At 36.9% G+C, this 21,488-nt stretch overlaps 1 protein-coding gene across 1 annotated transcript; it reads right to left on the reverse strand.

Moving 5' to 3' along the window:
- Positions 1-2,387: 2,387 nt before the first annotated feature.
- On the reverse strand, positions 2,388-20,860 carry LOC103769020 (septin-10-like; the record flags this gene model as incomplete). The annotated part of the gene is made up of 8 exons (XM_008936193.1): positions 20,752-20,860; positions 19,812-20,007; positions 18,128-18,314; positions 14,247-14,408; positions 12,507-12,603; positions 11,724-11,892; positions 5,273-5,405; positions 2,388-2,578 (listed from the first exon to the last, which is right to left on the reverse strand). Coding segments are annotated over exons 1-8 (1,235 nt in total), but the record flags the coding sequence as incomplete, so codon positions are not given.
- Between the last annotated feature and the right edge of the window lie 628 nt (positions 20,861-21,488).

Consider the following 21,488-nt stretch of genomic DNA (forward strand, 5'->3'; position numbering starts at 1 on the left):
AGGCTCCCCTGGGCAGTGCTTATGGCACCAAGCCTGCCAGAGTTAAAGGATGATGCTTTTAGTCATATGGTTTAGTTCTGGGTAGTCCCACGAGGAGCAGGGAGTTGGACTTGATGATCCTTAGGGGCCCCTTCCAGCTCAAGATATTCTGTGATTCTTTGGTGAGGACAAGTGTCTCACAAGCCCTGTTGCCCTTCTGGCACAGTATGCACAAGTCACCTATTTTTTCCAATCAATAAATGGCTTGAGGGATTTCAAACAGATGCAAAACATTTCTCTTTTTCAGGTTACTGTGAAATCTTACTCCTTGTTTTTAATAGCACAGGAGAGAGAGGAAGCAGAACAACAGAAACACAAGCAAAACCAATGTATTTTATTTCTATCTAGTCAGTATTTCATTTTTGAAGATCTGCAGAAAACAGCTTCAGAGAACTGCACCTTTTATCGTTTCCCATTAGTTGCCATGGCTACTGAAAACATAAAACACATTTTAAACTTGTTTTGACCTGAAGATCTGGTAGGTAACAGTTTTTGTAAAGCTCAGCCTCTGCTGAAACTGAATCCCACAGTCACAAGCATAAAAAAGTTATAGGTACTTTCCATATTAAGTTAGAAGTGTCAGATAAAACTACCCATGCAACAGTACAGCACTGCAAAAATACCTCAGTGAAGTTTTATTAGATCATATCTGAAATTTAGGACAGTGCTTGTACATAAAAGTCTATAAACAAAACCTGTCAGTAAAATCAGGAAATGGTTGAATTATGTCAACGTTTGTATTAAATAATATTTAGTAGACTAATATAGCATACCATAGGAAAATAACTCTTTAGAAAGGTTACAGTAGCTATATTCACTGAATACTTCTGTACTGCAGCATTCATATTATGAATGGGATTGTTTATTGCAGGGATATTTTTCTTTGGTCCAATGCACCTGAAAGTTGGCCACACATATGCACAGCAAGAACATATCAAGGCAGACTCCTCCCAGAAAGTCTGTGATGGCAGTGACAGGAATCACTGCACCATATGTGTATGGATCATGCTTCAAAATTCTCCTCTTGCACTAGGCAGCAACCAGAAATATTTTCCAAATTCTTCAGTAAGAAACTGCAGCTCCCAAGCCTCCCAAGGCACGCTGTGAATCACTGCTCCCTCAAGAGAAAGTGTAAGTGCTGCTGCTTCTGTCATCAGTACTGCATGAAGTTGGAACTGCAAAATAAAAGCAAGCACATAAACTGCAACATACCCTGAAGAAATAAATTAAATAGACTTAAATTTCAATTATATTAAAAAGAGAAATAGATTAAATAGAAAAAACTAAAAGAATCTAATTTTATTCTGAAGTTGAGAGTTACTCATAATAGTGCAGATAAATACTTGTTACCAAGAATTCCTTTTTCATCTGTAAAAGCAGAAAAGGAGCTCAGTAACATTACTTGAAACACAATAAATTCTGGTAAGAACACAGGCTGCTAGCATACACCCCAAAAATGTCAAAGCTCTCTTGATGATACTTGTGGAACTATATGCACCCATCTAGATTCTAAAGTTTTTAATAATCTAGCAGTTATGAATTATTTCTGTACAAAGAAAAAAATCTGCTTTCAATTGCAGTAAGATATTAATAAAAAAAAGTTTTCTGCAGTAAAGTTGTAACCCATTAGGAAAGGAAATTAAGAAATGAATTAACTTCTGATTTTAGAGGTAATTAATTTCATTTAATGTCTACATGAACATTTAATTCAATGTCCATATATGAAGAAGTTGGGCATGGATTCAAAACTAGTCTCTGGAAAAGCATTTCTGAAGTTTCACCATTTCTTTGAGTTGTTCTTTTGGGAGTGTGAAAGAAAGAAGTGGGTGGGAAAGAATAAAGTGAAGTGTTTATCAGGTCATATTCTGCACTCAGTGTAATTTTACAGCCAATTTTATCCATCTCTCCTCTAACAAACCTGTACTAGGAAGGCACATGTAGGATGATGGTACAGCAGCAGTCAGGCTGCTGCATCAAAACCTGAGTGCTCCAATCAAAGACTATTTCTGGGTCAAATTCCCTGGGTGAATTTCTCTCCCTCTCTAACTTCTCTGTTCATGAACATTCACAATTTCTTCATCTCTGAGGTCAAAGCACAGGGGCTTCTCAAAAACCTTTGCTCCTTCATGGAAAAAAGGTTTAAAAAAGAAAAAAACCAAAACAAAACACAATGCTCATAGAATATACAGCAATTAATCTAGAATAAATCCAAGCATGGGCGTATTTTACACGCTTCTGTCTTCTTATCACATAACAGAACAGGAGCACAGTTGTATCTTTTCTAAAAAATAACTGAAATTGGCATTATATGAGTGATATATGAAGAATTTTTTTTGCCCAGCACTTACTTTTTACGGTCTTTGTCTCTCTTCAAACTAATAACAGGGGTAGAGACAGATGCCTGTGAGAGGAGTAACTCAGCATTAGCTTTCTTCTCAATAAACATGGCAATTTCATCTTCCAGAACTTTCTTCTTTTTCTCTAACTTCAGTTTCACTTCGTGATGCATCAGCATATGATGTTCAAATTTAGTCTGTACCTGTGTAAAGGAAGCACAACACCCCAGTATTTCCAGCTGGTAACACAAGGTGGTGATACCACAGCACAAAAACATGGGCAACTGAACAGCAAAATCTACCTCAATCTGTGTTAAAAGTCATAAGGAGTTGCAGTTCTTTCCCAGAACTGATAAGACTAAAAAATCAGCAATCCAGGAAAATAATCAGGCTTATCAGATTGCTCTCTCATAAATCTGATAGGAGAAATCTGATAAGGCTACTATGCACAGACTACAGATGGAAACCATGGAGAGCACTATGTGAATATCAGATTTTCTACAAGATTTTACTGTATCTTTATTATATTAAAAATAAGGAGGCCTTTAAAGATTAAACGATTACCAACAGAAAGATTAAATCAGGATCTGCCAAGGAGAATTTATTTCCCTAAAACCAAGCAGGCAAGGAAACGTACAGATTTCAGTTACACAGGTATGTATTTTAATATAGGTATTATTTTAATATCTATAATTATATTTACATCTATTAGGATGTACACACACAGTCTGGCTGGAGGAGTTACTTGTGGGCTGCAAGAAGTTAATTGTTTTTCTGCAGTAATTGATCTTTGACTGTTCTTTTGACATATTAATGGATTTTACTCTCCAGATGCATTTTGACCAGTTTAAACCTGTGAAGCTGTGCAGGATAAGCAAAGGGTACCTCACCCTCCCTCACCTCCCCTCTCCCCACACAGAAACTCTCCTAGAGTCCTGCTTCTGGATGCATCTATATTGGTGTAATTCAATCAATGTAGCAACACTGGTACAGAAATCAGAGAGATCTCACTGCTGAGAGATGGCTCAGCAGTGGTATTGCTGCACATGGCACCTCTAAGCTTCCTCTAAATGAAGGATTTGAAAGCAATATTAAGTACAACAGCAATTCCTGGGTTTTTTTTTAGTTTCTAGGTACACATACATACTTCTCAGAGAATGAGCAGCCAGGGTTTATGACAAGTGTTCTCCCTTTAGGAGTGGCTGCATGATCACTTTCCCACAATAGGAACTGGAAAGAACTAGTATCCATAATTCAATTGCAATATGCAGAGCTCACAAACTGCTTGGTGTAAATCACAGATGAAGAACATCAAAGGGTTCCACAGACACTGTGTAAGACCTAGCTGAACCTACTTTGAACATGGCCAAGTAATATTCCAATTGGATAGAATCACAGAAGGGACCTTTCAAGGTCTCCTAGTCCAACCCCCCTGCAAGTGAGCAGGGACATCTTTAGATTGTGTTGCTCAGAACCCCATCTGATAATCTCCTGTGAGAAGAACTGAACCTGATATTTTTTTCTCCAAAAGTAGCACAGGGGACTTCACAGGTTTAGAAATCAAAGTATTAAGTCACCTTTTTATTTAACCCATGCATCTGAACATCTCACAAAAACTTCTACATCCTTGCTGGGAGCCTCAGATACAGAAAAGGACATAAAAAATAAAAATATATACACAGGTTTCCAGTTTTAATTAAACCAGTGTTTGAATGTAAAGCCACATGACCATGATAGAGTCTGGCAGAAGAGATACAGAAAAGGACATAAAAAAATATATACAGAGGTTTCCAGTTTTAATTAAACCAGTATTTGAATGTAAAGACACATGACCATGATAGAGTCTGGCAGAAAGCAGATGAGAGGATCCTGTTTTGCCAGTCCAGCTTGACAGGACTACATCTGCAATAGTGTATTCAAGAAATGTTTCACATTTCCAAACATTCCTAAGGCAGCTGGGAATAAATGATATTTTAAAAACAAAACAACAGAAACATCCCCACACCACCACCACTTTCAAACCTCTCAACATGAGGGTTGAGCCTGTATTTAATAACTGAACCTGGAGGTCATACAAACATACATGTCCCACTATCTTGGGCTGAAAAACAACCCACAGGATTTCTTCCTGAAATCCAGGTTTTCACAGAGCAACCTGTGCATGAAAAGTACCTGCTGTGCTGCTATGGAATCAAATGTTTCTCAGCATGCTGCTAAAGAAGATGAAGGAATATGCAACCATTATATTCATCATTCTCTTACTTCACTGTATCCCCTGCTATTCTCTTGACTTGTCTCAGCTACCCACTGGAGCCTTCACACCATGAGCTAACTCCTTCCAAAAAAAACCCTGATTTTTGTAAAATCACAGAATCATTTAGGTCAGAAAGGACCTTTAAAATCATCAAGCCTAACCATTAAGCTAACAATGCCAAGTCCACCACTAAACCATCTCCTGAAGTGCCACATCTACACGTCTTTTAAATACCTCCAGGGATGGTGACTCCACCACTTCCCTGGGCAGTGCTTAACAATCCTTTCAATGAATAAATTTTTCTTAATATCCAACCTAAACCTCTCCTGGTGCAACTTGAAGCTAACCCCCACCTGGCTACAACCTCCTTTCAGGTAGTTGTAGAGAGCAAGGAGGTCTCCCCTGAGCCTCCTTTTCTCCAGGCTAAACATCCCCAGTTCCTTCAGCCACATTTCATAGGCCTTGATCTCATTTGCTTGTGTCTAATCCATCTGCTAATCCAACCAATCTGTGTAATCAATCTGCTTTTAAGCATCACTGCCCTCAAAATATTAGGAAATTATAAATATCAACTAGCTGTGATCTTGTGAAGAGCATCACTGTTCCAAATCTCAGCAAGCTCAAGGCAGACAGACATCCTTACCTGTTGCTCTGCTTCTTTCAGCATTGCTTCTTTCTCCTTCACCCTCTGCACAAACTGCTGTCTCATCTCCTCCTCTTTTCTTTGCAGTTCAAGGTACAGCTCGTGCCTCTTTGCCTCATAGGCTTCCTGTAGACTGAAGTCCAAAAATGTGAGCAAGCCCCCAGCATGCTGCTTTATTCTATGTGGAAAACCAACAATCTGGAACATTATTTAAACAATTAATATTCATCTGAAATAGTCATTTCTACAGCTACTCCCACAAAAATTCATAAACAAACCTAACCAGAAGCAAGCATTTTTTTTTTAATTTTTATTTAAGTAAACAACCCTGAGTAAAATTATTTATGCTAACAGCTCCTGGGCACTTTACATTTCAAAGTAAACACAGCCCTTTAGGAATCTCATATTCTAAAAGACCTGAGTTACAGTTTTCTGCCTCCAACACACATAATTTTTTTAAGTTACTTATTTATAAGACACCAAAATTGCCAGAAAAATCTCCCAAAATTTCTGCACTCTGAAACCTCTGTCTTAAAATAGAACATTACAAAAACAATGCCTCTGCAGCACTAACATGACTAATAAATTGATTATTCCTACATGAGAAAGAAACAGACTTTCATAATATCTGCCACTCTCTTTATGTAATGTTAAAGCTTAAATATAGCAAAGTTACATTAATATAGAATAAAGAGAATTTCCTAAGCAGTTCAGCATCCAAAAGATAGGGTTACTTTCCAACATGCACCAGTCAAAATCTCAGGACTGCTTGTTTTTTCCTGAATCCTCTCTCCCAGAAGCTAATATACTGCATACATCCCACAATCATAGTTGAATTTATATAGGAGGTGCAAATCAGTTCAGATCACTGAGCAAAGATTTGGCAACAGAACAAAACAGCAAATAATTAAAAATTTTAAAGAACTTTTAAATAAATGCCTTGCCACCCCCTCCCTTTTTTTTTTCCAAAAAAAGTTACTCTGCTAGACATTTCAGAACATAAGATTTTTTTTTTTTAACTTCCAAACAACAAGGACTTGAAACAGAGAAATGTATTTTATATCAAAGTATATCCTAGCAAATTAAAAGCTGCTGGTAATTGATACATGTTCTACTAGAGGTTTGACATTTGACAATATCTTGTAGGATATAAGGCTTGTGAATGGATCAAAACATGGATTATCTTCTAGCTCTTTATTCTGGGGCTATTCTCCTATATTCTGACACTTGCCAAGTGCTGACTAGTCAGCCCCCACTCCATGAGTTGCTGTCCTTTGTCAGCTATCTCATACCTTCCACTCTGATGTAAATATATCAAATTTTAAAATTTTCTTTACATTTTTAATGCACATACACACCTTGTACCAGTCTTTAAGTCTCATCTTTTACTGTTTCTATTGAAACAGTTTAAAAATGCAAAGGCTTGCCAAAAAAAGGACACATAAAAACTTAGTTATTTACAGCAACAGTAAGCTTGAACAGCTCTCTTCTATATTTAAATTGATTACATTTAAACTGGGCAGTTTCCCAACCCTGAAGTTTCCTATTTGTATTCAAAACATACTCTAAGGGGAGAGAAGAGTTATCTTTAAATTGCACATGCAGAATTAATGTTTGTCAGATCAAGCTCAGATCACTTCTATTCTATTTTACTGCAGCAATACATTGCAGCAAAACAAATTCAGACCAACAAGCTTCTGAATTTTCAGGGTTTATGTATCAGCTGTGAAGTCACTTCAGCCATCCTGACGTATCTACCATGTGAAACAAGGGCATGGTTTTCACACAGGTACATTAAATCACACAATCTAAGTTTAGACAGCATATGCAACAACAATAAAGCTACAGCACAGGTTTTTCAAGTGTTAGCAGTCTCAGCACACACAGTTTGGGGCCCTGTGGCAGTTCTGCCAGCTAACATCCTGCCTTTGGCTTCAATAAAGCCACCAGAGCAAGTGCCAGGCTAAGGAACCTGCTCCAGTCACCCCTTCATTTCACCATGGGGACATCTCTAGACTCAACCCAAGCTAGTATATCAGGTAAAAGCAATTTTGACTTGAAATTAGTAAAATATTAACTGTGAAGATGCTGGATTTACCAAGCAGCCAAATTACATCTATTATTAAATCTTCCCTCTCCCTGGACTGAATTGTTCTGGAAACCACAAAGACAAAATTAAACCAAACTTTCCTCTTCTGTGTTTGGCATATCAGCAACATAATCATCCAAACAGTCTCCAGTTTTAGGAGGTTTGGGGAGAAGCAGAAAATAGTTCACCAGATCTTAAACCAATCCTTTCAACATTACTGCATCCACTGCTTCTCATATCTACCTTCCTACAGAAGAGCTGCTATGACACACAGTTTTTCTGTCTGCATAAGACTTAGAACATGGAAGCCTAAACACAAAGATGCAAATCAAACATGTTATGTTCATAAAAAGAGACTCTGGTTGAAGGGAATTCAACTATCAGTGGAACACAACGTTTATGTGCTTTGAACACCACAGATATTTACATAATATCTTACAGTTTGTTCATTTAAATTGAAAAAGGCTTTCAAATTTGAAAACTACACTTGTAACTTTGCATAACTTTTGACTATCAATTAAGGTAAATCAGAAAAACAAAAAAATTTAACAGTAGTGGCACATATTTTTAGCATTGTCCCTTGACTCAGTGGACTACCTAACGTGATATTTAGCAACACAAAGGATGTGGTAGATCTAAGTTATTACCATTTTCCCAGTGGAGACATGAAAAAAAATGGTATTTTGGATGCAGTTCAGTCTTAACATGAGGTTAAAGTATTTAGCTCAAATGCAAAGGTCTGCAGTTGGTCAGATGAACTCCATTCCCAAGTGGCTTTCTAAGGAAGGAGTCTAACAGGCTTTCAGCTATGAGGTTTCTTCCTTTAGAAAAGACAACTAGAGTTATATCAACCTTCCTCTACATGTAAACTTACATTACCAAATCCCTCCTGGTTTTCTGTCATCATCTCCTAAAAAAGACTGAAAAATAAACAGTTTTTTTCTTTAAGAACTGCAAAGTCTGAATATCCCAGTTTCTGGCAGGAATAAAGCATGGAATATACGATTGCTCACAAGACATCTATGTAACAATTGTTTACCTGCAATTATGATGAAGAACAAATTGTAATTATGACCACAGAGAAACAAGACAATTAACAACATCAGAGAATCCAAATATGCAAGCACACAGCCTGAATATCACTCTTTGGCTTTTTTTCAACAGCCCCTTGCCTTTTAGTTTTCTTCTTTCAAAAGAAGAGTGTCCCCTTAAGCAACATCACTCAGATTGAAAAATGAGCTTACAAAATGTCCAACTTCAAAACAGTGGTCATCTCCTCCTTCCTTGTAAGCATCTAAGCTGAGTTATACTTAGAGGTTTGGTTGGTTGGAAGCACTCTTCACATCTAGATTTCTGTTTTCAACTTTCTTCAATTTTTCCCTTCAGGACATCTCAACCATTATCTCTTGTTGAGGCTGACCTGAAACTAGGAATTCATGTTCCTAATGGACATAATTAGGCCATCAAAAAGGCAAGACTAGACCATCCACACCAGAAAAGGTCTGTCTTTACTTTTCAACACGAAAGAATGCAAATACTAATTTTAAGTCTTAAAAAATTAACAATACAAGCATTTCCTGGATTTTACATTCAACAACACTGCTTCAGATGCATAAACCATCCCCCCAAATACTCTGCTACCCGTTGACTTCATTACATAAATTTTGGCATAACAGGTTTTCAAAGCCCACTCCTGATTGGCTGCTTTGCAGGGCTTGGAAACCAAATTTTACCTATATGACTAATTTTAGCCTTAGACAGCATTCCATTTATTCTCTGAAGCACCACATGGTGGATTCTTCATTTTTAAAGTGGTTTACCACGTGTTATATTTTAATCTGATATGGTACATCCCTGACTGTAATTCTCATTGGAATAATACCCCACTATGAGACTGAAGTCTTCATCAAAAACTTTTATCTATTGTTTTTGCAAGGTATATGAACAAGATTAAGTAAGTTCCCAATTCCCCACGAAAGTTATGCTAATTATTGTTATCCAATTAAAATTATAGTAATAAATAATTAATACAATTATATAATTCATTATATTAATAGAATGTTTTTACACATAGATGAGAAAGTCACTTCAGGCTACTAGATGTAAATATAATTTTCCACTGTGTGCTGAAACCAGCTCTATGTCTTCCATTAAAGAAAATAAAGTTTCCCAACACCTTTTTTCCCATGGAAGAGTGAAAACATTGACAGATGCCTGTGCACCACCTAGCTCACAAGGCTGCTGAAAATCAAACAATTACTGGTTTTGCTCTGCAGTGGTAAACAATTTTGGATTAATTAACTACTGTTGGACTTTTAAATTCAAGAGAGAGGTAGAGGAACTTCACAGGCAGCTTTTTCATGACATGTGAAAAGGGCAGGGCATCTTAGCTACTCAAGTGTCAATCTTCACATGCTACAAACCTCAGTGCTGTAAAATCAGCCAATTATTCAAGTCTAGCAGAAATTGTCTAAATTGACATAAAATAAACCAATTCAGATTACCAAATTTCAGTATGTAGACATGACAGACACAAAATATGACTTCTCAACATGTATTTTGAACATTATTTAAACAAGTAGCAAGAAATTTTAATCATCAGTCATATACAACTATGCAATTTAATTTTATTTTAGAACTATAGCTCTTAGCTGTGTATATATTGTAAACATCTTCAAGTGTAAAAAGGATGACAAGTTAATAACACATTTTTGCCTAGAAAAACAGGGTAGTCCCTATTCTGAAAGATATTGAAATTGAAAAGTCAGGCAAATGGGAAGCACTGAACTTGCTCTATGGAAACAGACATCATCTGTCACACTTCTGAGGATGACTTTTATCATCTCCTCAGCAGCTTCACAAAACACCTTATGGGTAAGGCTACATTAGTCTTATAATTTTTATAATTTAACTCCTATATCAAGCTGGCTGTACATTGTGAAATTCAAGTTCAAAAGAGACAAAAGTACTTCAATCAATATTACAATGAACAAGGCTCTAAAATAAGCTTTCCCTAGACAAAGATAGCAAGGTATCATTTGTTAATGTATGTTCTTAAACTCAAACCTAAACCAAGTTAGAAGTTTATGCTCAGTTTCAGTTGGGCTTAAACCTTATTTTACCTTTGGTTCTCTATTTATGAAAGGAATTTATTCCTTTCTTATTAAGTCAAGAGAAACGTCAAGGCACCGTTGTGATTCATGGTCAGCTCAAGATCATCTAAATGAGCTAATCCTTAAATGTGCTTTGACATTAAGACTTCAGAAAGAAGTGCCTGCATCCAGAACCTGCCTTGGCCACACTAGTCTTATTGAACTATTATTGTTTGAACAATGTATAAATTTAAACCACTAAAAACTCCTACTGGTAAGAAAACCATTTAGAAGTACTTTACTTTTACTGGAACAGAATGGGCAAAGACAGTCTGATTGCTAAGTAAAACAAGCAGCAAACAAACCAGTTGGTTCAAAGCACTAGAAACTGTTTTTAATGAAAAGCTGTATTTTGTTTTCATGTCTGGCTTAAGTTGATATTTCCCACCATGACTCTGTAATAATGGCACATGGCTAAACCAGGAAGGCTGAACAACTCCTGAAGCATCTGTTCTTCCCCATCAGCACTCTGACCACTCAAAATACAGTCCCATGCATAAAATGACCCAAGGAAGTTGAGAGATGGAGAGGGAGAGGACAGAATTGGAAACAGATGATTAAACAAATGGCATATATAAATATATATATACACACATACACCTCCTGCAGAAAGCAGCTTTACTATATGAAACAAGCACCTCCAAATGTCTCCTTAACTTTCCTTTGGAATGCTCTACTGTCTTCCTACCTTCTAGCAAGAGATTTTTTGACCTGAACAGGCCAGACATTTGTTATTTTGGCAGATCATGTGGGAAGCCAACAGCCTAACCAAGGATTTTGTAAAAGTTTTTGCTTGAGTTCCTTCTAATCTTTAAGTCCAACCAAACCATTGCACAGCTTCAGACATTATTAAGAGAGAAAGTGAAATAGCATGCTAATATTTAATGAAAACAATTTAAAAGGCATAAAGTGCATGCACCTGAAGAAAACTGACATTCTGCATGGCAGAAATTAAAATCTCCAGGTTTATTCTAAAAGAGAGAGGTTTCAGGAATACAACAGGCTTGTGTGCCTTTAAACCAATGCTCATATAATCCCATGAACTCTGCCATGGAGATAACAATGAACAGCTACATACTTACTCTGATTAAAAACCAATTCTTTCTGTCCTAGAAACTATTCTGTGTATGAACCCTGCTCCGTATGGGGTTGAGACACTCAGATGTGTGAATGGATGCTGAAAACATGTGTTGCAGATGAAGTGCTTTACCTGAGGGGTTTGTTCTCAGGGGTGATGTCCCTGAAGCCCATCTCCTCCAGCCTGCAGCGCCTGTACAGCTCATAGTGTCGTGCATGAGTCTGCTCTCTTAAATCTTCCAGATTTGTGCAAAGCAGCATCTCACGAAGCTTTTTAAAGTCACAGTGGTTCTCGTTTTCAACTAGTTAAAAGAGAAAGATTTTGTTATGCACAAGTAGCAAAATTGTCCAAATAAATTTGAAACAGTGTTGAGATTGCTTAGTAATTATACTTCCAGGAAAAGGCATTGTGTTGCTTATTATACTTCTTAGAATTTCTAATGTGCACATTGAAGCACTGACAGTAAGTACTGCTGATATGTTCCAACATCTCCTCATGACTTGTTCAACTTGAAAAATTATAAATTCTCTCTTTTTTTCCCCCCTCTTCATAGAATCATAGAATCATAGGGGCTGGAAGGGACCTCGAAAGATCATCTAGTCCAACCCCCCTGCCTTCTTTACTAGCAATCATAAAACTTTGAAAATGGGCAGTGTTGGAGGCACTGCCACAATGCTAGCCTGCCTAAATATTACATCATCTCACAGCTTGATTCCAGGGCTGCATCAGTGCTGATGAAACTGATAGTTGGTGCACAACTCAAGTGTTAACTGCTAAACTACTGAAGCTATTGATTTAAAATACAATTCCAAATAGCATCTGTGGATAATACCAGCCCCCTTTTGAGCATTGGTGAATTTTATACTTCCAACAACAGCAAAAATCTCATAAACATACCTCTGAGAATTCATTTACCTTGTACAATGCCCCAAGGGTACTGACGAGCTCTCACTGTTTTGTTTCCAATTTTCACCTCTTTTGTACTTCCCACTACAGCAAATGGCAAATGCCCCTGTAAGAGTCACACCAATACCCATCAGTATTCCTGTGTCAGAACTGAAAAGCAAACTCTTCAGAAGTAAATTAGAGGGGAAAAAAAAACATCATTTCAGGAAAAACAAACAAGCAGTTTCAAATTAAAAACCACTTTGAAGACATCAACAGCTAGTCAAACTACTGATCCAAAAGTCAAGGTACAAGAAGAACACTGGGAGGAGTGGCTGATAGAACAGATCAGTGTGCTGCCCAATTAGAGGAGCCTAGACAGGCTGGAGAAATGGGCCAAAAAAAGCAGGAAGCTCAAGAAGTTCAAATGAGAGGAATGGCAAGTCCCACATGTCAGGAGGAACCCTGTGCTCCAGTACATGCTGGGGGAAAGGCACTCTGCAGAAAAAGACGTGGGGCTCCTGGTGGACAACAGGTTGGACCTGATTCAGCAGGTTTGTCCTGGTGGCAAAGGCAGCCCAACTACATCCTGAGCTGCACTAGTGGAAGAGTTATCAGAAGCAAAGAGAAAGGTGCTCTAGAACACATCCCTTTGATTCACAGTCAGCCAGAGTTCCTAACACCAGCAACAGCCATGAGATGATCACAGGTTTGAACCCCAGGTACAGTTACTGCTCTGGGCTTGGCCAGATGGCCAGAAGCAAAGGCTGGGTACTGACTGTGTGCTGACCCACATCAACTGACCATTAAAAAAGGGCCAGAAGCAAAGGCTGGGTACTGTGGGCTGACCCACATCAACTGACCATTAAAAACAAAACAGGAAAAAAAACATTAACTGGGAAACCTTACAGCAGCCTTCCAGGACTTAAAGAGGGCCCACAGGAAAGATGGGGAGGGACTATTATCAAGTGTAGTGATCACTAGCAGAGCAAGAAAGGGATAAGTAACAGACCACAACCTTCCCCCACAGCAGAAGGGACTGCTACTGAATGACATCCTCACTCCCTGGCACAACTGACAGAGGCTGCAAGGACTGCAGAGTCTTCCTCCCTACTTCCAAACCCCACTACATGCAAATGCACGTTCATGTGCATCTACAGACATGTGCACAAGAACAGCAAATACAGGCAGTGTGCTCAAAGCAAAGACTTCTAGCTCCACAAGCTCAGCTGATCCTGGCAGATACTCCTGGGAGGATCTGAAAGACAACAGCAAAAAAGCCAGAATTATATCTGACTTTTAATGTCCAGAGAATATCTGTCCTCATTTCAAATCAAAGTACTAAACAAAAGGAAAAAGCAGATGGAAGACTTGCTACCACAAGGACTAAAGAAAACTGCAGTAATGAGGCATTTGTGCATCTTCCCAAACAGATGAAAGGTTGCTGAGGAAAAGAGTGAAGTCAAACTGTCCATCTATGTTAGTAATTATATATTAATTACTCAGAAAAGAAACAAAGTATTTATGAGTGAGAATTTCTTTTTCATTGCTGAGCCAGAAAAGAAAAAAGTCTCCTGTAACAAATGGTACCAACAGCACAGGGACAGGAAAACTTGTGAGTATGGATTAAAAAACCCAAGCATACAAGTTTTAAGAAGAAAGAAAAATAAATTTACAAGCCTGAAGACAGTGGTGAAAGAGCAGACATGAATCAGCATTAGAGAGCAATGCTGCAGTACTGAAATAACAATGTTTTTGTCATTTACTTACATTCATGATGGAATTAATTTCAGAAACGGTTTCATCATCAGTGGGAAACTGGTATATCTGGACACCATTACTGACTAATTCACTCATGATTTTGTTCTTGAAATTCTGTAGTTCAGTTTTAGAAATGCCATCTGCTTTGCCTATAATTGGTATAATGTTCACCTATTAATGATATAAATGATATAAAAGTGTTTAAGGACTTCAGTTTTGAGGTGACAGCTTTTAACAATGAAGCTGTTTGGTGACAAGCTCTTTAAAACTTCTCTCACAGTCCCAACTTTTCCATCAATTGATATCCAAGCTTCACATACGATGAAAAATACATTCACTGGCATCACTTAACAAAACAATAGGAGATTATTTAATATACTCCCTCAGAATTAATTGATTCTGAGACAAGAATAAGAAAGGAGTTATCACACAGTGAAGCACTCAAAAGAACAGCAACACCTACTTACTAACTAAATAACATTAAGTATTTCTATCTCTGCTTAAAAAAAGAGATTGTTTTAGTTTAAAGCACCAGGGTTTGGATGTTAGATGAAAGTTGACAGTTTAAATACACAAAGAAAAGGAAGCTGGCTACCAAACCCTGCCTACCCCCCAGCCTCTTCCTTCAGCACCTTTCAGCCACAGCATCTTGTTCACCTCACCCCAGCAGCAAAGTTTCTCAAGTATCTCCCACAAGCAGAGGAATGACAAAGACTGAAGAATTTGGCTTAGCAGTCGTTGCACTAAGTAGAACTGAATTTCCAGTTCTGAATAATAAGAAAAACTGCCCCATTTCCTAGAACAGTTATGTCACTAACTTAGAAAGCTAGTAGATGCCAAATTTTTCTCAAAAAATACTATCAACATTCCCAAAATAGGCATTTTTTTTCAGAACTAGAGAAAATTAATGCCAACCTCCACATATTTTGGAAGAACGATACAAATTCTTCCAGATTTCATAAGATGAGAGTTTTGCTGAGTTCCTTGATCACAGATGCAAAAAAGGAGGAAGAAAAATAAAAAGAAAAAAACCTCGCTCACATTCTTTTTATTCTCCTGAATATTTTGTCTGAATGGAAATGCCTAAGCAGCAAATCTCAGGAATGGATTCAAAACGGATGATTTTAAAATAGGTCTTGTGTTTTAAGCAACATCTCCAACTGAAAAAAACCATGCCAACTCCAAAGTATGACTTCTAAGATTAGTTGATGATAGTCCTTAATTACATACCATATACAACCCAAGCATGTACAAGGTAAAATATCTAAAATCAAATAAAATGCTGTAATATTTTTTTAATATAACTGAGTTAATTAAGGGTTCCATAAACTACCTATTACAGCTAGAAGCAATTTACAGCTTCAATCAAATTAGCTGATGGATATCAATCTAAGTTTTCTGCCATATACCTTTAAAAATGGATGGAGCACAGAGTCTTCACAATTAAGTTAACTTTTATTCTGTCTTTTCAACATGACAAGCACTAGTTAATTAAGAGACAATTTCTTAGATAATGAATAGCAAAGAAAGACTACTGAGGAGACCAGTAACAAAAGAAAAGCAAAACCTCTAGAAAGTACAGTAATCTCTAACTCTAGTATCTCTAGTACCCTCTGTGATTACAGCTATCAACCACTGCATTAAAATTTAAAAGCAAAACTACTCTAGCTTTCAACAAGCAACAAAGAAAAATTATCTTTACTTAATCTGTTAAGCAAAATTAATTTCTGCTTGGAGCATCTAAGGTTTACTTGAACACTAGTATCTCAATACTTTCATCCCAGAACAGCAAAACCAGTAAGTGAAAGCCCACAATTTGTAGTCACAAGAGACTTAAACTGTATTTGGACTTTTCCCAGGCACATTATGCCCCTGTTTGCTGGCACCAAATTCAGCCCCCTGATCATCCTTCTGCCTGAAATGCAAAGTGCCACTCCCCCCCTCAATCAGAAAACATCCTATTACTCTACATTGACATTTTCATTTAACACCTTACATTAGTGTCAAAACATCTGTTGCTCCTTCATGCTATAGAGGAAGGAAAAAAAATGCATATACTTGAAATTATTATTGGTTGATAACTTGCAGGCTGGTTTACCTGTGAATCAGTACAAAAATTTCCAAATATTTTTTCTGAAGCAAATTCAAACCCCACAAGGCAACTTCATTTCCTCACTTAACAATACTCTCTATATAATTCTGCAAGAATGACTTAAAAATACTGATAAAGATATCAATATATTTGCTGGAAAAGCCCAAGTTCTGAACTGCCACTAGGAAAATGCAGTACTAAAAGCATCATGTGTTCCACAATAAGATGGAAACCAAACTACAGTTGAAGTATATACCTTTTTTTGTGTATACATTTACTTCTGTAGTAGGATCAGAAAGCAGAATCCATCACAAAGGGGTAAACCAACACAGTTATATGCCTTTCATGTTCTCTCAGAGCCCAAGCAGAACCAAAAATGTTTAGAGTAGGTAACTAGAAGCTAAAATTCCCCAAAGCAGAATCACTTGTGGTCTATCCTGATAGAAAAAAATCTTTTCTAAGGATGCTGAGACTCATGGATCTGTTTCTTTTTGAAGAAATACTGTTTTAAAGGGAGTTCAGTAAAGAGAGGGGACAAGCTAGAAACCAAATATTTTTGTGGTTTGAGACAGTCTCCAACTTTGAAACTCAAAGTACAACAGTATGCTACATGAAACTGTCCCATTTTTTAGTATCAAGGCTCTTCCACCCTCACCAGATATTACAGAGTAGTCTCAAAAATATTTTAATCTGGCATAAACTAACACCACAGCAGAAAGTGACCTCTCTTCTCCTACCTGTGTCACACCATACCTCCCCTGTATTACAGAGTAGTCTCACAAATATTTTAATCTGGCATAAACACCACAGCAGAAAGTGACCCTTCTCTCCCCTACCTGTGTCACACCATACCTCCCCTCACTTGCTCTGTGCTATTGAGAAAGTTCAAAATGGAAAATACACCCACAAACAAAATGCCAAAAATACCAAATGTGCTCATCTATCACCAACATGGAACAGGCAGCTGGTCTGATCCCTGTTATCCTGAAGAAACATCTCACCAGTAAGAAAATGCAGAAAGAAAATTTCGCAGGAGAGGCTCTAGTAAAGCATAAAGGACCAGAGGAACAGCAAATGCCTTCACATTTTCAAATTCCTCAGAATTTCAACAAATTAAACCCAAATGATGTAAGGTTCTTTACAATGGGCTAAACACTCTGGCTTCACCCAGTTCACACCACCCCATTACAGGAAGAAACTGAAGAATTTTGAAAGTGCACATAATCACACTAGAATGTGTTATTTTAAAGCTTTCAAAATCAATCAAGATGTGAAGTTTAAAACACTAGAGCAGCCTATCTTAGAAAAAGCCCTGCTGGCAGTGTTCTGCTCGTGGCACTGGCTTCCTCAGCTATCTATAGCAGAGATCTCCACAGTGCTATATACATCTTTTTACATGCCAGCTTTACAGCAGACCCAAAACTCCATAGTGAGCTAGAAACAAGCTTAATTAGAAATGTTATGGCACTGATGGAGGGTACTTTATCCAATAAGATCTTAACAGCTTGTTAAAAGTTGGTGTTGGTTCTAATTAAAAAAAAAAATAAAATACTTTTCATCATTCTTGTTTTTTCAGCATTCTTAACAGATGTCTGTCTGTCTCTTTTTGTTCTGTAAATAAACAGGTGATGAACTGCAAGCTACTTCTGGAACCAGTTTATTCTGAACTTAAGCTACACCAATACTAAAACATCCCAAAACCAAAAACATAGATATAGAACTGAAAGTTGGTAGACAATCTAAAAGCTGCAAGATGCTTCAGAAAATAAGACAAATTAGAACTGTTTCAAAGTCTTACCTTGCTGTCTAGGCTTTTCATGGTTAACAAATCTAGGGGTTTGAGGGAATGGCCTGTAGGTGAAATGAAATAGATGCAGACATGGATGCGAGTATCATGGTAGGTAAATAAAGAACGGTGAATTTTCAGTTCTTCCTGGAGATAGGCTTCAAATTGTGCATCTACATAATCCACTATTGGCTGATAGCTGTAAAAAATAAAATTTAACAACCAGAGGTTAGTTACTCCTAAGCAGAGCCAGACCAAGAAAGGAATTCCTCTTGTATTGCTTTGTGGATTTTTGCTTTGCTTGTCAAAAGGCTGCTCAAGTATCTACCCAGTACAGCAAAAAATTATATGTTCAGAGAAATCTTAGCTTCTGAAAGGTTACTCAAAAAAAGAATAACACAGATAAAACATTTCCTAGCTACTATTAGTGAAAAAAAAAAACTACATAAATTCAGTTAGGATTATAACCGAGCTTCCCAAGTGATGTTTTAGAAATTTTTGCAATCAAGTGTGCAACTGCAGAGCTCTTAGATACATGGAAGATAAAAGAAACTCTTAGACAGAAGAAAAGAAAAGAAAGAACATGCAATTACCAGCACCAAGAAATAGGACCTCCTTTATCTTCTGAAGATGAAGTACTGTACATGAGTTAGCTCTTAAACGATAGACAAAAATCAAAAAGGAGGAATGTAAGAGAATTTAAACCTGATTTGCAGTAAATACAGTTTAAGTACAGTTTAAGTACACTTTTCCCTACTCAAAGCCAGATTATAATCTGTTTTCTAAAATAAAGTGTTGCTAGATGTACAAGTAGCATGCCCTTACATTTCTGCTGCTACACAAAAGCTGGAAGACAGATCAAATGCTATCAAAATTCAGTAGTTGTTACATACAGAATTAAAAGGAGGACTAAAAAGCACAATGGAGGACTACACCACACATTAAAACCTCTAATACCTATACTAATATCTGTTTGAATCTCATTCATCCAAGTCACTAGCAGCAGCTATTTCCCAGTCATATTACAAGCCACAACTCTCATGATAATATGACTCTCTAACCTTCATTTATAATTACCACCATTTAGGTACTCATATAGCACAAAGGACTGCTAAAATTCTTCACAATTAAGGTGAAAGAAACAAAATCTGCTGAGAGACAGTTAAATATTTTAAAAACTTCAATTCATAACTGCAGAGATTCAAAGGAATCATGAAAGACACTAGCATGGTACCTCTACATCTTCTCATCAAGCTGTCCAATATAAAACCCAAAGGTCTTCAGTAATCCACATGATGTTCCTTCCAGTTTAAGGTCTTCAACAGGTTCCAAATTGTTAAAAACTCTTTAGATCTAATCTATATAACCTACAGTACCTTCTAACATATTCAATTGTTCCAAAAGTCTCCCGTGGAGCTTCCCCCTGCTTTCCTCTACCCCAAAAGAAACTCTAGCTACTATCACACAGTTTATTTACACACATTTACAAAAGAGTCTACCATAAAGAAAGGGGCAGAGTTCATCTGATTTCTCAAACCATTTCCCAAAGGAGAATAAAATTACATTTACCTTGGTACACAGAGTTAACCAAATATTTGGAGCCTATGCAAGACAAATGCTACAAAGCCCACAGAAAAATCAAATTGCAATTGAACACCAAAACTTCTGCACACCACAGGAACAAGAGGGCACGTACCTATCTTCCCTGTTTATCTGGTCACCAAATCCCACTGTATTTACAACAGTCAGCTTCAAAAGAACATTACTTTCCTGGAGTTCATAAGTCTGGGCTCTAAGCCGTACACTTGGCAGAAAATGCGTTGACACAGGGTCATCAAAGTTGGTGTTAAACAAACTGTTTATCAAGGCTGATTTCCCACTTCCAGTTTCCCCTAAAGTTAAACAGAAAGGTTGAGGAAGACATTTTTAACATGAAATAAATACCTGTTAAACACAGAAAGTGTCATCACAGCAACTCAACAAAATTACACAAAAGCTTGTCAACTGAGTTCTCTAAGCAAAAGGGTTGCTTACATTTCTTTTTCATAATGAGCACTAAATATCTTTTAGTTAATGTTTTCTTCCTACAGATAAGAGAAAGTTACCTGCTAATGAGTAATAAGCAGAACAGTTGACACTCTGGTCTCTTTAATAGTGTCAATTAATTTCTTCCAGCTTTAAAAAAAGCTAAGTGACTGTGAAATCACAGGGTTCAACAGAGGGCTTTTTATGAATAAGGGTTAAAAACTACAGCAAATATTTGATAAGTACAGAAATATTTCAGTATTTCTGTAATCCAACCTTTTAATTTTAAGATTTTTTGATCTGAAGCTCTTTGTTACAGTAAAAATATAGCATAGCCCAGTTTACCCAAAACAATCCAAGAAGCTGCCGATAAATCAATAACTGGATGGCATCCATTTTCAATATATTTGGTCTCCACATTATTTATGAAAATGCAAAATATAAAAATAAAAAGTATGGATACAAATAAGGAAAGCTAAGAGAAAGGGTGGAATTATAGTTCATGGTTTACACTAAAAAAGGAGTTTAACATTGTAACTGGATATAAATTCCCACCACTTCCTAAGGACAGGTATACTCCTAGAGCCTTAAACTACCCACATACTACTTACCAATGCAGAGAATGTTGAAGCAGAAGCCCTGCTTGATGGATTTTTTAACCAGCTGATCAGGTAAACTACCAAACCCAACGTGCCCAGACAAGGATAACATTCGATAGCCATCATTTTGCTAAAGAAAAATCATTTTAAAATATGTTAGTGACGTGAGTTGCAAAGCAATTAGCAATGACAGACAACAAAGGGGCTCTGTTGGTAAGCTACAACATATTCCTTATGATTTACATAAAACTAAGAAAAGCAAGAGTCTGAAAAATGATCTGTCAAATCAACTTTATTCCATCATTTGAGAAAACAGCCAAATTTACTCTACAGAACTATTTGCAGGCTCAAAGTGAAGTCTGAACTGTAAATAAATAAATCACAGTTGTTTACTCTTAGCAATGAAGAAAAATAATATTAAAAACCAATTTAGCAGGCAGAATTGAAAAGAGTGACCATAACCACAGAGAGGTCTATGTTACCAATTAGAACTTGTTCCAAGTAGCTGGAATGGAAATTGTTATTTATGTAAAATAATATATTATCTACACACCAGAACTGTAACAGATAATATATATATATATTAGAAATGTCTAGAGGTGCACATTCATTTTCAAATGTCAGTTAGCAATCCAGCATCATGACATCAAGGCAATGAGCATCCTGAAAATGCATAAGCCTAAAGAGAATTATCCTGGTTCATACAAATGAACTGTGTATTTAAAACAAACATTCCATATCAAAAGTGT

Source organism: Merops nubicus, unplaced genomic scaffold (genome assembly GCF_000691845.1).
Source record: "Merops nubicus isolate BGI_N331 unplaced genomic scaffold, ASM69184v1 scaffold17882, whole genome shotgun sequence".
Lineage (NCBI taxonomy): Eukaryota > Metazoa > Chordata > Aves > Coraciiformes > Meropidae > Merops > Merops nubicus.